We start from the raw sequence: 20,853 nt of genomic DNA on the forward strand, positions 1-20,853 counted from the left end.
TTTATATAATTTGAGTTTTTTTATCTCTCACCAAAGTTTTGTAGTGAAATTATCTATATAATTTATTTATAATAAAACAGTCTGTATAATTTTATGTTTAATATTAATAAAAAAATTTATATAATTTTTTCTTAGTAAAATTATCTTCACTATCTATATAACTTTGTATTAATTACATTAATTAGCATTCTCTATCTATATGACTTTGTGTTGAATATATTATTAATGGCTATTGTATATAACTGTTTTTTCATTCTCATTTATTTATTTAATTATTATCTATATAATAATGTAAAGATATTTATAACATTTTTAAAAATATATATTATATCATTCTCATTTATTCATTTAATTATTATCTATTTTTTTTCCCGTAGAAAAAGTCGTAATTTCTATTAATCATAAGAAATTACATTCTGTAGATGCTGTGCATATGCATACCGAGGCTGATTGCCTCTCAGTAATAAAACAAAATAGACTGATCATTGTTCCCAGCCACTAGAAACCAGATAAGCTAAATTGTGTTCACTCCTCTCATCAAACTGTTTTTCCACGCAGGGAGTTTGGAGAGGTATAAGTCCAAAAAAGCTGAAACAGCGTAGAAGATTTGCTACCCAAAATTTTTCAAAATAATACCACCATAGTCCATAACAGTCTTATAAACAGAAATAAGTAAAAGCATGTAAAAAAACAGTGAAATTATGCATATTGGGACCCCTTTCAGATGTGGGCATCCCTTTGTGCCTGATGGTCAACAAAGGGTCTATGATAGTACTGAAAGTAGGTACCATCCAGATCTTCTTGTATTAACCAATCCTCTTCTTGCCTCTACGCTGCTTGTTTGGATAGGTAGTCCGCCCGAGAGTTGCGCTCCCTGTATATGTGTCGACAGTCAAATATTTCAAAAGCATCTGTTAGTCTGAGTGCCTCATCCAGGATGTGTCTCAAAGAGAAAGCAGTGCATGTTGATTTTCTAGTGAGCCAATTGCAGACAATCATGGAGTCACCAAATAGTTGTAATTTTGTGTAGCCTTTCTCTAGAGCGAAGGATATGAGGTGTTTTGCAGTGGAAAGTTCCGCAAAATTATTTGTAACTCTGCCCAGGGGGATTTGGAGCGAGAAAGAATGGTTCTCTCGCAAGAAAAGGATGCCCCCCCCCCACAGCCCACTTCTTGGGCTGAGCCATCGAAATATGCCCAGGGGAAGGATTTGTCAATGTGTTCAGGGGTAATGGATCGTGGGGGGGCCGAGGGAGGATCATCAGGAATGAGAGCAAGATCTGCAAAAATGTGGGCTATGGTGATCGGCCAGTGAGGGATTTTTTGGTCGAAAATAGCTCTATTCCTTGAGATCCAGATGGACCAACACATAAGGAGAGGAATGTTCTTGTCTTTGCCAGAGTGCTATGCCAGCCAGTTTTCCCATGCCTCTACGATAGTTTGTCCATGCCACTGGTGAAGGGAGGGGGAACGAGAGGAGAGGAGTGACCACAATTCTTGTATAGCCGGACAGGTAAGAAATAGATGTGCCGTATCTTCCTCATTGCATCTGCAGAGATGGCACCAGAAGGGGCCATAAAAAGACCTTTTTTTCAGGTTTGCCCCAGTAGGAATCTTGTTGGAGAGAATGGCCCACATGAGGAGCCGAGTTCTTGGGGCAGCTTTAAGGTGCCAGATTGTTTTCCACCATGGCTGAGAGATGTCTGGCTGGTGAGGTTGCATAAGTTGTAAGTACCCCTCTTTTGGGGAGTATGACCCAGATTTAGCTCGGGCCCAGACTATCTCATCATCTCCCTCCGATATTCTGATGTGAGCTTGTGAGAGCGCCTCAGTGTAAGAATCCCATTCTTGTCGCCATTGTTCCGGAATGTGGAGATCATGGGAAGTCCTCCAGGCTTGATGGAGGAAGCCAGAATTTTCTTGGTCTGCAATGTGGGCAATATGCGTGGCTCCTTGATCCCTTAGGTGTGTTAGAAGCTGCTCTGATAGACTTTGCATGTTTCCACAACCGATCCAGGGATCGACACCGATGCGGACAGAGTTCCCCTGTTTGATTCTCCATGTCAGTCCCTCCCGGATTAGAGGAAGAGAATTTAGGACTGCTTTCCAGATGATCGAGTGATGACCCCTTCCCCTGTGTTCCCTTCAGATCCAGCTGAAGATACTTTCCGGCGTAATATATTTTTCCATGACTACCTTCTGCCAGAGACTATTAGATGTGAGGAGTTGCCAACCCATTTTTGCTACGAGTGCATTTGCAAATAAATCTAATCTCTTAATTCCCCATCCTCCCCATTTTTTTGGTCTAGCAATAGAGTCCCATTTAACCCAGGCAAAGAGATTTCCATGATTTGATCCCTTCCATAAGAATCTGCAGCAAATTTTTTGAAGCCTAGATAAGATTCCCCTTGGTATCCACGCCAGGGACATCCAGTACACCGGCGTTGCTTCCAGCACAGCTTTGATTAGAGTGAGTCTGCCTGCCCTTGTGAGGTATCTGTTATACCAGACATTGATTCTTTTCTCTACCTTAGAGATTAACCAAGTCCAATCTGCTATTCTGTAACCTCCATGTTTTATTCTGAATCCCAGGTACTTCAGTCCTTCCTCCATGGGGTGGATTTGAAAAGGGAAACGATTCCTGGTGTAGATGACTTCTTGTGGAGAACAATTGATTGCTGTAAGGGTAGATTTTTGCACATTTATTACCATCCCCGTTGCTTTCTGAAAGAGATCAAAAACCTGATGTAAGGCCGATGCATCGGCCATGCCGCCATTTAAGAAGATCAGCACATCATCCACGAACAGTAGGTGTGTGAGGAAGCAGTTGTCTGTGATTTTGATTCCTTTTATTCGTCCTCTTCTGTGTTCTGCTGCAATCAATCTGCTTAGTCCTTCCATGATGAGTAAAAATAGGAGGGGTGATAAGGGGCAGCCTTGTCGGAGCCCTCTTTCAGCTGTGAAGAAAGGGGTAGGGGACCCATTAAGGAGGACACTGAAAGATACATCAGAGATGCAGCACATAATTCTCTTGATGAAGAGGAAAGGGAAACCTAAATGGGTGAGGAGCATTCTGATGTATAGAAGGTTTACCCTATCAAAGGCTTTTGAAAGGTCCACCTTTAGGATCATACCTTTTAGATTTTTGCATTTCATAGAGTGGAGGAGTTCTTGAGCAGTGCCAATAGCTTCATGGATCTGGCGCTTATGGAGGAAAGCGAATTGTTCAGAGGATATGTTGGCCGAAAGGATGGGCTTGAGCCTGTTCGCAAGGATTTTGGCCAAGATCTTATAGAGACAGTTGCAGAGTGAGATCGGCCTGAAATCATTAAATGACTCTGGCTTATCAGATTTAGGGATGAGAGCTATGAAAGTGGCTTTGATGCTAGAGGGGATAGAGCCATTTCGACAGCAGTGGTTAATGGCTTTGAGAATGTCATTTCCAATAAGCTCAAAAAAAGCTGAAAAGAACTCGATAGTCCAGCCATCGGGACCCGGGCTTTTGTCCTTTTGGAAACCTTTAATAGTGGCTTCCAGCTCCTCCAAAGAGATGTCTTTAGTCAGCTCCTCAGCCTCATCCTCATCCACGAATCTTGGGAACAGTTCTGCAACCCTCATTATTTCTAGGAGATTTGCTTGACCTGGAGCTTTGTATATATTCTTAAAGTGTGATGAGGCAAGATATTCCAGTTCCCCAAGGCTGCTAACCTGATGTCCTTGTTCAGCTTGCAGTTCCCAAATAGTGTTGATCGCTTTTCACCCATTTGCAAACCGATGGAAGAATTTTGAGTTTTCATCCCCCTCCTTGAGCCATATGGCTCTGCTCCTTAGTCGCCATGAGTCCTCCCTATCTCTGAGAATCTGGGTTCTCCTTTTGATTAGATCTTCGTACAAGGACTTCTGATCAGGAGATAAATAAGTTCCATCTGAACTTGCTTCAAGGGCCTCAATTGCTTGTTCCGCCAGGGATAGAGTCTGATCATCCTGTTTTCTCTTTGTTTTCGCCCATTCTCTTGATTTTCCTTTGATTTCTGAGAGGTTTCTAATCAGACCAATGGCTGGGTCCATATTCTCAGTAATTGGATGAGTATTCCAGTAATCCAATATCAGTTTTAAGTAAGTTGGATCCCGAAGCCAAGTAGCATTGAATTTGTAAGGAGCATTTTGGGCCCGTTGTCTTGCTTCTATTTCCAGGAAAATGGGCCTATGGTCCGAGATCCCACCACTTCCCACCCATTGACGAGCTCGAGGATATTGGGAACAGAGTCCTTCCTTCATGATGAAACGATCCAGCCTTCTCGCTAGGCTTTGATCCCCTGATCTGTTATTCCTCCAAGTGTATTGGAGCTTTGCAGTAGGGAGATCAATCCAATGGTGGTCTTCAAGCAGCTGCCCAAAATAATCAGAGAGAGGATCAATTTGGGCAAGATGTCCCCAGGATTCTGAGAATCCTATTGAGAAATTTAAGTCTCCACCCAGAATGATATTCTCATCTTGAAGGATTGGGGAACCAAGGAGCTTTTGCCAGAATAGCTCTCTGTTTGCGCAGGGGCCATAGACATTTATTATTTTGAGATTTTCCTCCAAATCTCTCGAGAAAATATCTGCCCCCAGAAAACCCCCTCCACCCCAGATGTTTTTTAACATAATAGAATTGCTCTTGAAGCCTATGGCAATGCCTCCAGAGCGGCCTGAAACATCAATGGCCGTGAAGGTCCACCCAGGCAGCCATGTACCCAGAATGGAGGATGCTGAGTCTGCTTTGCATAAAGTTTCTTGTAAGAAGATAATGTCCACAGGTTTTGAGAGTAAAAGTTGCTTCAGGGCCATTTTTTTATCCGGGCTGGCCAACCCTCTGCAGTTGAAGGACAAAATGATCATGGAGGGGGATGGGGGAGGGTATCTTGCGCTCTAAGGGCCCAGGGAAGAGTTTTTTGCTTGCCAAGGAGGATGTCTTCCTCCGCTTGTTTCTGCACTATCGATCTTAAGGAGGGTCGTCCTCGTCCCTGCTTGGGGGAGAGGATATGGGGATCCACCGGCATCCCAATGGAATCCGAGATTTTCAGTTTTGTGGACGATCGGGTAGGATATCTCGGGGTCGAGTTAACAGAGGGGGATGGTGAGGGAAAAGAAGGGAGGGGGAAAGAGGGGGAGGAGGATAAGGATGGGTGGCCTGTATGACCGGGAATGGGGCAAGTTACATATCGTGAGCCGATCGGGGGAAGGGATGAACAGGTCACCTTAATCAGGTCCTGGGTCGATGGGGAAGAGGGAGGAGGGAGCTTGATAGGGGGGGATGCCAGCAGAAGATAAACTCAACGAAGCAAATTGAGAAAGAGAGGCAATCGAAGAAATGGACATACCCGAGGAGAAGACCGCTCCTTTTGCCGCCTTTGAGCGCGTCAGAGGTGGGGATGGAGGCCGGGGCGCTTTCGAAGTTTGCTTTCTGCGGTGAGGAGCTGTGGGTGCTTCCACCGTATCCGAGTTGATGATGTTATCCGCTCTTGGTGCTACGGCAACCGGAGGGTCTGGCACCCCGAGGGTAAATCCTAGCCTGTAGCTGCTTGCTGAGGCTTCTGAAGGAGGGGGAAATCCCTGAATAGATGTCCCACCTGGTGACATCTTCTGCATCTGTAGGGTATGCCCTCGTAGTCCAGCTTCTGCTTCCTAGAAGTGGCTTTCCATTGAATAGTGATATGTTCCGGCATGCCTCCCCTGGTATCCATGTGTACAAGTATCCTTGCGAAAGCCAAAGAACCTGTTGAGATATAGGATTTATCTGTTTCCATGAAAGTGCCAAGGGCATTCCCAATTCTTTTGAAGATATCTTCCGACCAGTACTGCAAAGGCAGGCCCGGAAGCCGAACCCAAACTGGTCCAATGCCTAAAAGCTTCGTCTCCGGGTCGAAAAGGGGCGTCCACCGTTTGAGGAGGACCGGGGCTTTCTCAAAATGCCAGAACGAGGAAAGAACCCAACTCGTGTGGTCCGCCCTTGCAAATCTGAGCGCAAACCATCCTCGCACAAAAGTCTGGACCGATGGTATCTCCACAAGATATGGCCCCCAAATCTCGGTCGCCCATTGTTTGATTTTTGCAGTCGTTGCATGTCTGCCTCTAATCCGACCCATAAGGACGCAGTCCGCCAGATCCATGGCGTCTCCCCACTGAATATCTTCTTCCAGCCGAAGAAAAACGTCCTCCGCAGTGGATTTGAAACAACGCTGCTTCTTAGCAGGGCGGGAGGACATACGGCCCGGATTTGCAGTATCCTGGGAACCCACAGGGGGAGGAACGGGGGGGGGGGTAAGGGGTTAGTCCCAAGAGAGGGGAAGGGTTCAGGGAGGGGAGGGACCGCGTGGTAACTACCAGAGGGGGCAGAGGGACCCGAGGGAGGGTTTGTGATAGAGATGGGAGGGTTTGCTGACGAGAGGGAGGGGAGCTCCAGAGAGGTAGTCGGGGGAGGGGGTTGGGAGGGTATGATCGGCGCTTGAGGGGAAGCATTAACCGGGGAAGATTGTAGACATTCCGCCAGAAAACCCAGAGAAGCAGGAGAGGGGACCGCGAAAGAGTTCCAGGAGGAGGGTTCTCCAGGGTAAAGGGAGGAGGGGAGCGACGGGTCGATAGTGGGCGACAGATGCTCCAGACTAGCAGATAAGTTCCCGCTTTGTAAACCCCCAGAAGAAGCAAACGTGGAGTGCCAGATGGAGCTTTCCGCCAGCGGGGACTCCGAATAATCAACTTCCTCCGAATCCATGGTGACAGCTGCAGTGCCCTCCTCGGAAAACAGGTAACCGCCTGAGAGAGAATGCCTCGAAACCAGGTAACCGCAGGGCGTCGGCACCGACAGCGGAGTAACCGTTTTGGGCTGGGACCGATGAAAAACTTGCTGCGGGTCACGTTCTCCAGCGGCAGTGAAAACGACGCCTTCGTGCTGTCGGCCAAGCTATGGGGGGAGACCGATCCAAAACAGGGAGAGCAGTAATCTGTAAAGGAGTAAAAAACTCAAGGTAAATGAGCGTGAGTGCGGAGGGAAACCGGGGTAAAAAGGAGGGGGTGGGTCACGGGGCACGGGGGACCCGAGATCGGGCGCATAAGCCAATAGCAAAACAGGTGAATAGTACAGAGGTACCGGTGGGGGTTTACAGAGCCGTGGGCCGGCCTGCAAACCCCGTCAGTAGGGTTCCATGGTCGTTCATGCAGAGCTAGGGTTTCCGCAGCCGAATTTCCTTCATCTCCCCTTCTGATGGTATAGATGTATATACACTGCGTGAATTTCCTTCTGGATGTTAGCAAGGCTCGGTTTTGGCTTCCATTTAATTATTATCTATATAATAATGTCAAAATATTTATAGTATTATTTAAAACATATATTATTTTATTTTAACTTTTTAATATGTAGAAGAATAAAATTGTATTATTAAAATATCTAAATATTAAAATTAGGAAAGGTTTTTAGATTTTTTTGTATTTCTATTAAATTTTTTAGAAAAAAATATTATAAGATTAAAAAAAAAAAATTCAACTTAAAAATGACAACAATTTTTTACATCACACAAAATTTTCCTTTTTCTTAAATATAAGAACATAGAATTTTTTCAATTCCCTTTCAATACTAAAAATAATAACAACAATTTCCAAATAACTAGGATTTTACATTATAAGTCCACATCCATAATATCGAATTATAAAAATATATGTGCAATTTCATGAAGGAAAGACAATTTTTTTTAATTAAATTTCTTAAAAACGCCAATTTAGTCTCCCTTATTGCTCCCAAAAATGTCAACCCATTATCTTGCTCTAAATTAAAATGCAACTGTGAGTTATTAGAGGTGAAGTATTTGTCGCCATTAATATGTTCATGACCTTTGTGTAGTCACGAGATTAGCAGGAGAGTGGGTATTAAGGTTAAAGGCAATTGTACATATTCAGGAGGAGTGAAGGCGGTAAGGTTAAAGACAACCCCATTATGTGAACACATGAGATATAAGATGCCCTCAATTACAGGGTTTACAGTGAATATGGCTCAGAAACATATATGCGTGTATGTGTGGGAATAAGTTTTTGATGATAATATGTTGGAGCCATAAAGTAGGTATGAGCCAAAATTTTTGATACATAAATCCTTTAATGGAGAGAGAGGAGGAGTAAGGAAGAGGATCCCCAAGGTCCATTCCTTTATAGCCTAGACGATTTAAAGCTTATATATATTATTTTTCTCTGTAATAGTAATTATAAATATAGGACTAGGTATTGGTGTGTCCTTTCCATTCATAGAGGCAATGTTTGATCCTAACATTTCCCATTTCCCATGTTACAAATCTCAAAGCGTGTCCTATAGCTATTGTCTCAATGAATTGCCTTACTTTGTGAGGTAGTGGTTATTATGGAGGTAGAAGAAGAATCATTTGGATTTTCAATTTCACCTCCACTTTTATTTAATAGGAAGCACTATGAGAAGCATCTATCTATAATATAACTTGTTTTCTGGGCCAATTCCTCCATTTATGTATCAATGGAGGCACTTGAATCTATTAGATCTTTCCTTCAATCATTTGAATGAGTATATTCCTTTTTGCTTGAATAACCTCATGCATCTCGCTGGTCTCTTCCTGTAGAAAAATTCAATGAGTGGATGGATACCCAATCTCAACTTGGTGAACTTGACTTTCTTTTGTGTAGCAAACAATCAACTCAATGGTTTGATTGCTAGGTTGCTGCAGAGGTTTCCCAAAATTTCTTTCCAAGGAAATTCTCAAATATGTGGGGTTCCAATAACACTATGCAAATCATTTTTCCCTTTATTGTCTTCCTCTCACTATTCCTCCGCTGCAATTTAGGGGGTCCAAGAAATTGAAGTTGAGCACCAACATGGTCGTGGCTATCATCATGGTCATCGTTAATATGTTCTTCTTTTTGTTGGCATGCTTGATTTTTTGTTGCGTTACAAAACATAGGGATGAGAGTGTGACAGAAAATCCACAGAAAGACGAGCGAACCATAATAGAGAAGGATAGGTCTTCTAAGAAGGAATACATGGTGACTGCATAAGAGACAGAGTGCAACAAGCTCATATTATTAGAGGGAAGAAAATATACTTTTGACCTATAAGATCTTCTTTGTGCCTCTGCAGAGGTTTTGGGGAAAGGAAGTGTTGGTACAACCTACAAGGAAGTCCTGTAAGATGGAGTTCTCTTATGCACTTTCTCTCTTCTTTTGCATTTTTTTTCCTATGGGTCACAGTTAGGGTTTTTAATTAATTTTTTATTAATCCATATTATAAAGGTTTATAACAATTATTTGGTGGCTAAATTGCATTGATTATAAAACTAGTAATTTCTCCTAAATGTGCAAAGATATACTGAAGGAACTATAGATTTCAGAAGATTATATTGAAAAACTAAATAATTAAATATAGAAACTCCTATTTCTAATAGAATAAATATTATATAAAAATCATTTAAAAAAAAATGAGATATATAAAATGTATGACTACACCTATCTTGAAAAATTAAATAACTAAATACATAAACTCCTACTACTAATAGAATAAATATTATAAAAAGATCATTTGAGAAAAATTGAGATATACAAATGTATGACTACACATACATGTGACTACACAACTTGGTGTAGCATGTATTGTACTGATATAAAGTGGATTCGGTGAATGATAGTTATCTCTAGCAGATAATGCTAACCTTATTGAAAAGTGGAAACTAAAGAATCAACTAAGTGTCATAGATGTGTAGCGATAGCAAATTTAGTGAGGATGAAGACTTTCGTTTTCACACATGCTAAGGATTTTCTTCAGGTAATGCATATTTAATAATGGATTGACTTGATCCTGGATTTATTATGATCCAATATTAAGGCATATATTTAAAGATGCCTCAATCAATACAGAGAAAAGTAATGATGACGAACCAAATATAGTTCAGGAATTAAAGGACATAGAACAAATTAGCATCAATGATGATGTTCAATGAGAAGACTATGAACTAGGTGATGATGAAAACATTCCTTTAGCAATATGGAGAAGCAGGGCTAGAGGCGTATCTTCACAAAATGATAAATTAGATGAGGCAATTCACCATGACAATCAACAATTTCCAAATGCAAATGATCTTATAGAAGAAGACAATATTGATGATATACAAAATGAAGATCAAATTAATATATCTCATAACATTGATGTTGTCGATCTAGAAACAAATTTTATTGATACAAAATATGACGAAGGTGAAGATGAGGATATCATAATATGACTTTAACAAAATGTCTTAGGAAGAGTAATATTAATTGCCTACAAGAAAATATGAACATTGACAAGGAAGAATTGGAAGACATAGATGCAGATGATAACATAAATGAAAACTTCTAGATGCTTTATAGGACATGTAATTCATATTTACATAACGACATTTTTTATGTCCTATTTTTAAATGGTTCATTGTTATTTGGTTGTAATTGTCATTTAATTACTATGTTTAGAACTCATCATTCAAATTGGAGTTTTGGATATTCTTATAGATATACTAATTACTCGATGAAATTAATGTTATTAAAAAGTATGTTGGTTAATATGATTTGTTGGTTGGAAATAACAAGCTGAATGAGCTGGATAAGAGTTACCATGGTTAGTTTCATATATTGGTTGAAAATGGTTAGAAGTGATATGAATTTACTAGTTGAGACACAAATAAAATAATTTATGTATGTATAAACTGTTAGATGTTATGCATGCACACAAATATAACTTGTGAAGTTGAATTAAGGAATTAATTAACACAGATATATTAAACTACACTACAATAGAAATGTAAATCGTTGATGATCTTTGGATGGGTAAAGAAGTTGAATTCAAATTTTCTAATGAGTTTATTCATTTTTTTAATCAATGATAACTTTCCCACATGCAGGTAATATTTTCCCCATATAGGGAATTTGTGATGGCATGGGGTCCCTATCATTTTATTGTTGTCGTCATCGTCATCATTTAATCACCATCCTCATTGTCATTTCCATCGTCGTCATCTTCACCATCACCACCACTATCATAGGTTATTTTCTAATGAGGATTATCAACACATCTTCCATAGTTTGGTTAGGTTAATGTACATAGACCATATTTAACGGTAGATCAAATTAATGTTTTGCACACTTCCAAAACGTAGGGTTTCTAATCCAAGGTAGATCCTGAGCACATTGACGAAGGCAACTCTATCTTTGATGTATCATCCAAACATTTTTTATATTTACAAGCCCACCTCTTATATCCATTATTTTCTAAAATGTTAAATATTTTCACACATGATATACTAAATAGTTAATGGATAATACAAATAGTTTCCATGGTTGATATTATTATAGCTATATGCTCTTTGTAATTGATCAACAATCTTAATTTTTCCTTGAGAATTAGATTTGTGGCACAAAGAACATGGTTGAGAATAATTTAATGTCTATAGCAATTCACAACTACTGAAAATTGATTTTTCTTTCTCCTTAAGTTTTGCAACCCAATTTAACTTAAACATGCTTGACAGTGAAAAATCATTTGCTAATACTCCAAGTCTCACAAAATTTCTATAGACAACTATCTCTACTTGGTAATCTCAAAAATATCAACAAATTCACAATCTCATATATTGGTCAATAGAGGCCACCATCAAAGTGAATCAAATACCAAGAATGTTATGAAACCAGCTCAACAACAATATAGAAAAGATAGATCAACGCCTTAGAATTCAGCCTCTTCGAGGGGGCAACCTCCTTTACATTACATAAATGAACAATTCTTGGATGATACAAATGAAAAGACATCCTTTCTATATATAGGAGTCTAAGGGGTCATAACATAATCAGAGCCGACATAACAATAATAATGTAAGGGCACAATAATAACAATAGTGGGCTTCTATGGGGCACAATAGTAACAATATGGGCACTACATGGGTACATCAATATAATAAGTGGGTTGTACTAATAACAATAAGGGGTTACACTAGTAGTATAGGGGCCTAACATGCCCCTCTCCTTCAAAAAGTGTTGTCCTCAACGCTTGAGTAGTTCTTGATGCTTCTGTATAAAATTCTTTTCCTCCCATGTGGAATCTTTAGTGGGTAAGTTCTTCCACTTGATGAGATACTCTGAAATTGATCGATTTCGTAGCTGTCGGGTTCTTGTTTCTGTGACTGCTCCAGGTTCCAATATGATTTTTCCTTCCTCTTCAATTTTTGGCAATATTGTTTGAATTGGGATCTTTTGCAACTTTTGAATAAATGGCCATACTTCTTCATCCTTCTTCCATTCATCCCTTGCTTCGTTTATCCAATCTGGCTGGATAATAGAAATAGCACAAAACAATGCTTCCACATCCTCATCCTTTCTTGAGAGTGCATCTGCAACAAAATTTTGCTTCCATTTTCTATAGATGATGTCAAAGTCATAACCCAACATATTTGTGACATATTTTTTCTTTTATTCTAAAGATAATAGTTGTTCTAAGAAGTATTTAAGACTATCATGATCCATTTTTACCTTGAAGAGTCTTCCCATTCGGTAAGGTCGCCATTTTTTAAGTGCATGTAGTATTGCCAACATTTCCTTCTCATAAATAGCTTGCTTGAGATGTAGCAGTAAAAATACCCAATCACCTACATCAAAACATTTTTCACTATGATGTTGATCTACCTATTGTTTCGTTTGATTTTGCACCGAAGTGACGTTATCCTTTAAAAGTTGGAGTACTTGTTGTTGATGCTCAATGTGATCTTTCACTGCTTGAACCTTTTTCTTCTTGATATGTCCTTCTATCTCTAGAGTTTGAGGAGTGGTAGTTTCTTCCAATCCTTTACAAGATATAGTCGGATTCTTTTCTTGATGCTCAATGTGATCTTTCACTTCTTGATATGTCCTTCTATCTTGATAGTTTGAGGAGTGGTAATTTCGACCAATGAATTACAAGATATGGTTGGATTCATTTCTTCTTTCTCGATGTGATCTTTCACTTCTTGCACCTTTTTCTTCTTGATATGTCCTTCTATCTTGAGAGTTTGAGGAGTGGTAATTCTTTCCAATACTTTACAAGATATGGTCTGATTCATTTCTTCTTTCTTTGGGGAGGGGTCCTGGCGTATATCCTCTTCTTTTGATGTTTCTTGATCCTTTTCTTCCTCCTCTTCATATTCTATGTAAAATAATTTCTTCTCAGCACACTTATGACATTTAATGCATTTGCTATCACAATTGTAACAAAGCCCTTTTTCTCTTTTTTCTTCCAATTGTTGTGGTGTAACCCTTGTAGGTCGTGGAAGGCTAGGAGAAACAACACTTCCATCTTTATAGTTGTGAGGGGTATGCTTCCTGGTTTCCATAATTTTGCTTTCCACTATGTCACAAAGCCCTTTTACTCTTTCCAATTGTTGTGGTGTTGCTCTAAAGAAGGTGTTGCTCTTTGTATCCTCATAATGTGCTATCATTTCCTCCGTGAAAATTGACCACGTAACAAGTTGTTTACAAGAACAAAGCCCTTCATACCATAAAAATTGATCCGATTCTAAATATGAAGATGCAATACATACCTTTTGTAACAGTGGTACACCATGTAGATCAAAATATTTCTCCATTTGAAGTATCCAATTTACTGGATCCTTGCCATCAAACTTTCTCATCTTGCTTTTTCTTGATTTTAGGAGCTCGATCTTGAAATGAATGTAACTCTGCACTTTCGGATCTTTAAGTTCTGAAATTGCAACCTGTAGTAGCCCTCTGTGTCCTCTTTCCAATGCCACCAGTCTGATCCAAATTGGATTCTCCAAGAAAGAGTTATGCACAATCTCCCAAGATGACCTGATTATAGACCTTTCCAGAAGAGCAAACTTGTATGAAGTTCCACGTGTCACTGTTTCGACCTTTGGAAATAAAAAAAACATATAAAAGAAACTAAAGTCTGTCATTTTTCTATACCTTCTTACGAAATTTGAATCCTATGCTCAGAGAGAAAGTTATGATGATTTTCCCCAGGTCACCTGTTTGGAATGTAATTCAGGAGTCTGCAAAAAAACCAATTTCCTCAGATCATATCTCCGCAAATGTAGCGCAAAAAGCTCTGAAATTTGGATCCGAGGTTCAACATGATTTCTTCTCAAATGGGTTTTTTTTTTCAGCCTCTGAAACATCACAGAAAAAAAGTTATAGCGAAAATTCCACGATGACCTATTTGGAGCAGCGAAACCCTAGAATCCAATGCTCTAATACCAAATGTTATGAAACCAGCTCAAGAAAAAGATAGAAAAGATAGATCAACGCCTTGTAATTTAGCCTCTTTGAGGGGGAAACCTCCTTTACATTACATAAATGAACAATTCTTGGATGATACAAATGAAAAGACCTCCTTTCTATATATAGGAGTCTAAGGGGTCATAACATAATCAGAGCCGACATAACAATAATAATGTCAGGGCACAATAATAACAATAGTGGGCTTCTATGGGGCACAATAATAACAATATGGGCACTACATGGGTACATCAATATAATAAGTGGGTTGTACTAATAACAATAAGGGGTTACACTAGTAGTATAAGGGCCTAACATGCCCCTCTCCTTCAAAAAGTGTTGTCCTCAATGCTTGAGTAGTTCTTGATGCTTCGGTATAAACTTCGTGTCCTCCGATGTGGAATCTTCAGTGGGTAAGTTCTTCCACTTGATGAGATACTCTAAAATTGATTGATTTCGTAGCTGTCGGGTTCTTGTTTCTGTGACTGCTCCAGGTTCCAATATGATTTTTCCTTCCTCTTCAATTTCTGCCAATATTGTTTGAATTGAGATCTTTTGCAACTTTTGAATAAGTGGCCATACTCCTTCATCCTTCTTCCATTCATCCCTTGCTTCGTTTATCCAATCTGGTTGGATAATAGAAATAGCACAAAACAATGCTTCCACATCCTCATCCTTTCTTGAGAGTCCATCTGCAACAAAATTTGCTTCCATTTTCTATAGATGATGTCAAAGTCATAACCCAACATATTTGTGACACATTTTTTCTGTTCTTCTAAAGATAATAGTTGTTCTAAAAAGTATTTAAGACTATCATGATCCATTTTTACCTTGAAGAGTCTTCCCATTTGGTAAGGTCGCCATTTTTTAAGTGCATGTAGTATTGCCAACATTTCCTTCTCATAAATAGCTTGCTTGAGATGTAGCAGTAAAAATACCCAATCACCTACATCAAAAAAAATTTCACTACGATGTTGATCTACCTGTTGTTTTGTTTGATTTTGCACCGAAGTGGCGTTATCCTTTAAAAGTTGGAGAACTTGTTGTTGATGCTCGATGTGATCTTTCACTGCTTGAACCTTTTTCTTCTTGATATGTCCTTCTATCTCTAGAGTTTGAGGAGTGGTAATTTCTTCAAATCCTTTACAAGATATTGTTGGATTCATTTCTTGATGTTGGATGTGATCTTTCACTTCTTGAACATTTTTCTTCTTGATATGTCCTTCTATCTTGATAGTTCGAGGAGTGGTAATTTCGACCAATGAATTACAAGATATGGTTGGATTCGTTTCTTCTTTCTCGATGTGATCTTTCACTTCTTGCACCTTTTTCTTCTTGATATGTCCTTCTATCTTGAGAGTTTGAGGAGTGGTAATTCTTGCCAATACTTTACAAGATATGGTCTGATTCATTTCTTCTTTCTTTGGGGTGGGGTCCTGGTGTATATCCTCTTCTTTTGATGTTTTTTGATCCTTTTCTTCCTCCTCTTCATATTCTATGTAAAATAATTTATTCTCAGCACACTTATGACCTTTAATGCATTTGCTATCACAATTGTAAAAAAGCCCTTTTTCTCTTTTTTCTTCCAATTGTTGTGGTGTAACCCTTGTAGGTTGTGGAAGGCTAGGAGAAACAACACTTCCATCTTTATAGTTGTGAGGGGTATGCTTCCTGGTTTCAATAATTTTTCTTTCCACTATGTCACAAAGCCCTTTTACTCTTTCCAATTGTTGGGGTGTTGCTCTAAATAAGGTGTTGCTTTTTGTATCCTCATAATGTGCTATCATTTCCTCCGTGAAAATTGACCACATAACAAGTTGTTTACGAGAACAAAGCCCTTCATACCATAAAAATTGATCCGGTTCTAAATATGAAGATGCAATACATAGCTTTTGTAACAGTGGTACACCATGTAGATCAAAATATTGCTCCATTTGAAGTATCCAATTTACCAAATCCTTGCCATCAAACTTCCTCATCTTGCTTTTTCTTGATTTTAGGAGCTCGATCTTGAAACGACTGTAACTCTGTACTTTCGGATCTTTAAGTTCTAAAATTGTGATCTGTAGTAGCCCTATGATACCAAATGTTATGAAACCATCTCAACAAAAAGATAGAAAAGATAGATCAACGCCTTAGAATTCAGCCTCTTCGAGGGGGCAACCTCCTTTACATTACATAAATGAACAATTATTGGATGATACAAATGAAAATACCTCCTTTCTATATATAGGAGTCTAAGGGGTCATAATATAATCAGAGCCGACATAGCAATAATAATGTAAGGGCATAATAATACCAATAGTGGGCTTCTATGGGGCACAATAATAACAATATGGGCACTACAGGGTACATCAATATAATAAGGGGGTTGTACTAATAACAATAAGGGGTTACACTAGTAGTATAGGGGCCTAACAAAGAATGAGCTATGTCTACTAAAACCTATAATAACATTGTTACCCTAATAGAAACTAAAAACTTCTATAGCCAGTTGTTGAAATTTGGCAACCAATTATAAATCTTCAACAACAAGTTGCTTTTTGATGAGGATTATTGCCATATCTTCCTTGATTTGATGAGGAAAAAGAAATAAAATTTCATTGGTTATTAATGTAGACCAAATTAATTATTTGCATACTTCCAAAACCTAGTGTTTCTTATCTAAAGTAGATCCTAAGCATATTGATGAAACCAAATTTGTTTTGATGTATCATCCAAACATTTTGTACAATTACAAGCTCACCTCTAATCCATTATTTCTGTAAATGTTGAAGATTTTCACACATGATATCCTAAACAGTTGGACAATACAAATAGTTGTCATTGTTATTCTTCCATTTATATGCTCTTTGCAATTTAGTTGAAAACTAAATTTTGTCCCAAGAATTTGACATGTAGCACAAAGAACATGGTTAATACATATGATTTGACCTAGAACTAGTTAATAACAAAATTTAACAAAAAATTTATTACTGCTAAAAAAAAATCTTTATCAAAAGTTTTTACCAAAATTTGACAATTTTTTTAGTGCTAATACTATCACCCCAATTACAACATGATATATTTCTAGTGCTAATACTATCATTACAACAAGATATCCCAAGAGGGATAGAAAATGCAAAAAGTTTAATAATAATATGTATGTAGAATATGGTCTTGAAACTAGTGAATTCATGAAAATCCATGGGGTTGTAGTCAAAATAATTGTATGTTATTTAGTTTTTTACATAGATTGTCAAAATAATTGCATAAATCATTTTTTTAACCAAAATTTAACAAAATAGAATAAAATTGGTGCTAACATTAGAACCACCATTACAACAAGATATATTTCTATTGTTGGTGCCACCATTACAATAAGATATCTCAAGAGAGATGGAAAATGAAAAAAGTTTGATAGTAATACATATGTAGAAGATGGTCTTGAAACTAGTAAGTTCATGAATCCATATGATTGTAAGGTCATTAGCATGATCATAATCATTGTCATCATCTCCATTATCATCATCATCACCTCAATCATTGTCATTTTTATTATCATCATAATCACCATTCATGCCATCATTATCATCTTCTTCATCATCATCATGATTATGGACATTCTCATCATTTTTTCATAGTTATAGGTGTCGTAAGAAATATCATCAACCCAAAATATGTAATGAGTGCTAGAAAAGGGTTTTTTATGACACATATGATATATGCAAGAGAAATAAAAACTCTATTTTTAAGAGATGATCGATGATGATGAGCATCACCACCATTATCATCGTCATTATCATTTTCATCATCTACATCATCATCATTAATGTAATTTCTATCATCATTGTTTTCATTGTCATCATGGACATCATCATCATCATTCATGCCATTATTGTTGTTGATGATGACCTAGATGACAATGATGATCAGATGATGATGACTTGGATGACGACACCTAAGATAATGATTATTATTATAACAATGACAACATTTAAAAATTGGGAAGATTGTCCAAGGTCATTAGCATCGACATCATCATAATCACGACCATCATCATCATCATTTTCATTGTCACCTACCTCGTCTTTATCACCATAATCACAATTCATGTCATTGTCATCATCTTCATTATCATCATCGTCATGATTATTGACATTGTCTTTAGTTATTCATAATTGTCAATGTCATAAGAAATATCATCAATGAAAAAAATGTGATGAGTGTTGGAAAATGGATGCAAAAGAGAACACAAAAATTGGGGCAAAAATATACATAAAATTGAATGAAAAGTGGTTGCAACATAAGTAGATGAAAAAAAAGATGCAAAACCCGACACAAAAGTGGATGCAAAAGAAAATACAATAGTCAATGCAAACTTGGACACAAAATAGGATGCAAACATCGATGCAAAAGTGGGAGCAAACATGGGTACAATAGTAGGCATAAAACTTGACACGAATTGTGGTGAAACAAATGTGGATGCAACAATAGATGCAAAAAAGGACAAACTTGGATGCAAAAAGGAGGAAAACTTGGATGAAAAATAAGATGCAAAAAGGGATGTAGACATGGACACAAACTTGGGTGCAACAATGGACACAAAATTAGATGCAAAAGTGGATGCAATGAAAGTGGATGCAAAAGTAGAAGAAAATGAGACGCAAACCCTGATGTAAAAGTGGATGCAACAGGGGATGAAAAAATATACACATATTCGATGCAAACTTGGACACAAATAGGATGCAAATGTGGAAGAAAATATGGTTTGCAACGATAGGTGCAAGATATGGCACAAATTGTGGTGGTGAAAGATATGGCACAAATTGTGGTGCAACAAAAATGGATGCAAAAGTGGATGTAACAATAGACACAAAAAAATATGCAAACTTGGATGCAAAACAAGGTGCCAAAAGGGATGTAAAAGTGGATGCAAACATGGGTTCAAAAGGCAAAACAAAATTGGATGCAAAAAATGGATGCAATGGAAGTAGATGCAAAAGTAGATACAAAATGAGACATAAAACTTAATGCATAAACCCAACACAAAAGTGGATGCAAAAAGAGATGCAATATTTGATGCAAAAGAGGATGCGAACATAGATGCCAAATTGGAAGCAAATGTGGGTACAACAGTAAGTGCAAAACATGACGCAAATTATGGCACAACAAAAATGGGCATAAAAGTGGATGTAAAGATAGTTGCAAAAAAGGAAGCAAACAAAAATGCAAACATAAATGCAAAAAGGGATGCAAAAGTGGACATAAACATGGGCGAAATAGTGGATGAAAAATTATATGCAAAAGTGGATGCAACAGAAGTTGATGCAAAAGTAGATGCAAAATGAGACACAAAACCCATTGAAAATCCTAACGCAAAAGTGGATACAAAAAGGGATGCAAAAATAGATGAAAACATAAATGCAAATTAGGATACAAATGTGGATGCACAATTAGAAGCAAAAGTGGGTACAAAGGGAGGTGCCAAACTAGGCGCAAATTGTGGCACAAAAAAAATGGATGCAATATTGGACACAATAATAGATGCAAAATAGGATGTAAATATGGATGCAAAATAAGATGCAAAAGTGAATGCAACAAAAGTAGATGGAAAAGTGGATGAAAAACTAGACACAAACCTCGTCGCAAAACTTGGTGAAAAGGGGATGCAAAAAAGGATGCAAAAAATGATTTAAGAAAAGATGCAAAAGAGGATGCAAGTGTATGCATAAAAAGTGGATGCAATAGAGGATGAAAAAGTAGGTGAAACAAAATTAGGTGCCAAACTTGATGCAAAAACTGGAACAAAACCGGGTGCTGAGGATGGCACAAACCTGGTGGATAAAACTTGGTACAAAACCTATTGCAATACCTATTGCTAAACTTGGTGTAATACTTGGTGCAAAACTAGATGCAAATTTTGCATCAAGTTTTTCACCATATTTGATAAATGGACTCAAATAGCACCAAAAATGGGCTCTAGATGCAAAAAATAAAGAGAAAAGGGACACTAATCACAATGTTTTGTTGTAATGTACCAGCCTGGGAACAAAGAAATAAGAAAGTCTTTCATCTAAAGGCTTCTGCAAGAAGGTTCATCCAAGAAGGGTTTACATCAAATATTCATCATCTTCAAAGGAAGGTATTTAGATCTAGACTCATCATTGAAGATTTCCATATCTACACAGTGAGAAGTTTTCATCACCAAGCAAATCACTCATAAGGCCCCTTGAAAGAAGCATCTTGAAAGCTCTAAGCAGTCAAGTCATCAAATCTTCAAGGAAGCAACAAGATCTCTTCATAACAACTCTCTCAAGTAAGTATTTTTATGCCCTCTTATGAAAATATCAAAATTTATTTTTGCAAGGAAAACAAAAAATTGGTTGTGACTACTAATTTCCTTGCATAGAAGAAGAGGACTAATCTACTTCTAAAAGAAAATGAAGTTCTGGACTACGTCAAAGGAAGTGTCACTGTTCTTGCTAAGGAGCAAACTCAAGACCTAGCAAAGTATAATAAGGATGAAACAAGGGCTCAAAGGATTATGATAGAATCCATCAAGGACCCTCTCATTCCTTATGTTTCCAAA

The 20,853-nt window shown here is 38.0% G+C and overlaps 2 protein-coding genes across 2 annotated transcripts; both read right to left on the bottom strand.

The window, feature by feature from the left end:
• Window positions 1–3,755: 3,755 nt before the first annotated feature.
• On the bottom strand, window positions 3,756–4,829 carry LOC149234844 (uncharacterized). The gene has a single exon (XM_089368392.1). The coding sequence runs from the start codon at window positions 4,827–4,829 to the stop codon at window positions 3,756–3,758; it is 1,074 nt and encodes a 357-aa protein (XP_089224518.1).
• A 719-nt stretch (window positions 4,830–5,548) lies between these two features.
• Window positions 5,549–6,247, bottom strand: LOC149234845 (uncharacterized). Its single transcript, XM_089368393.1, has one exon. The coding sequence runs from the start codon at window positions 6,245–6,247 to the stop codon at window positions 5,549–5,551; it is 699 nt and encodes a 232-aa protein (XP_089224519.1).
• Between the last annotated feature and the right edge of the window lie 14,606 nt (window positions 6,248–20,853).

The sequence above is a fragment of the Pinus tabuliformis genome, chromosome 8 (genome assembly GCF_031772625.1).
Source record: "Pinus tabuliformis cultivar Carrire ecotype Pingquan chromosome 8, CPIR1, whole genome shotgun sequence".
Lineage (NCBI taxonomy): Eukaryota > Viridiplantae > Streptophyta > Pinopsida > Pinales > Pinaceae > Pinus > Pinus tabuliformis.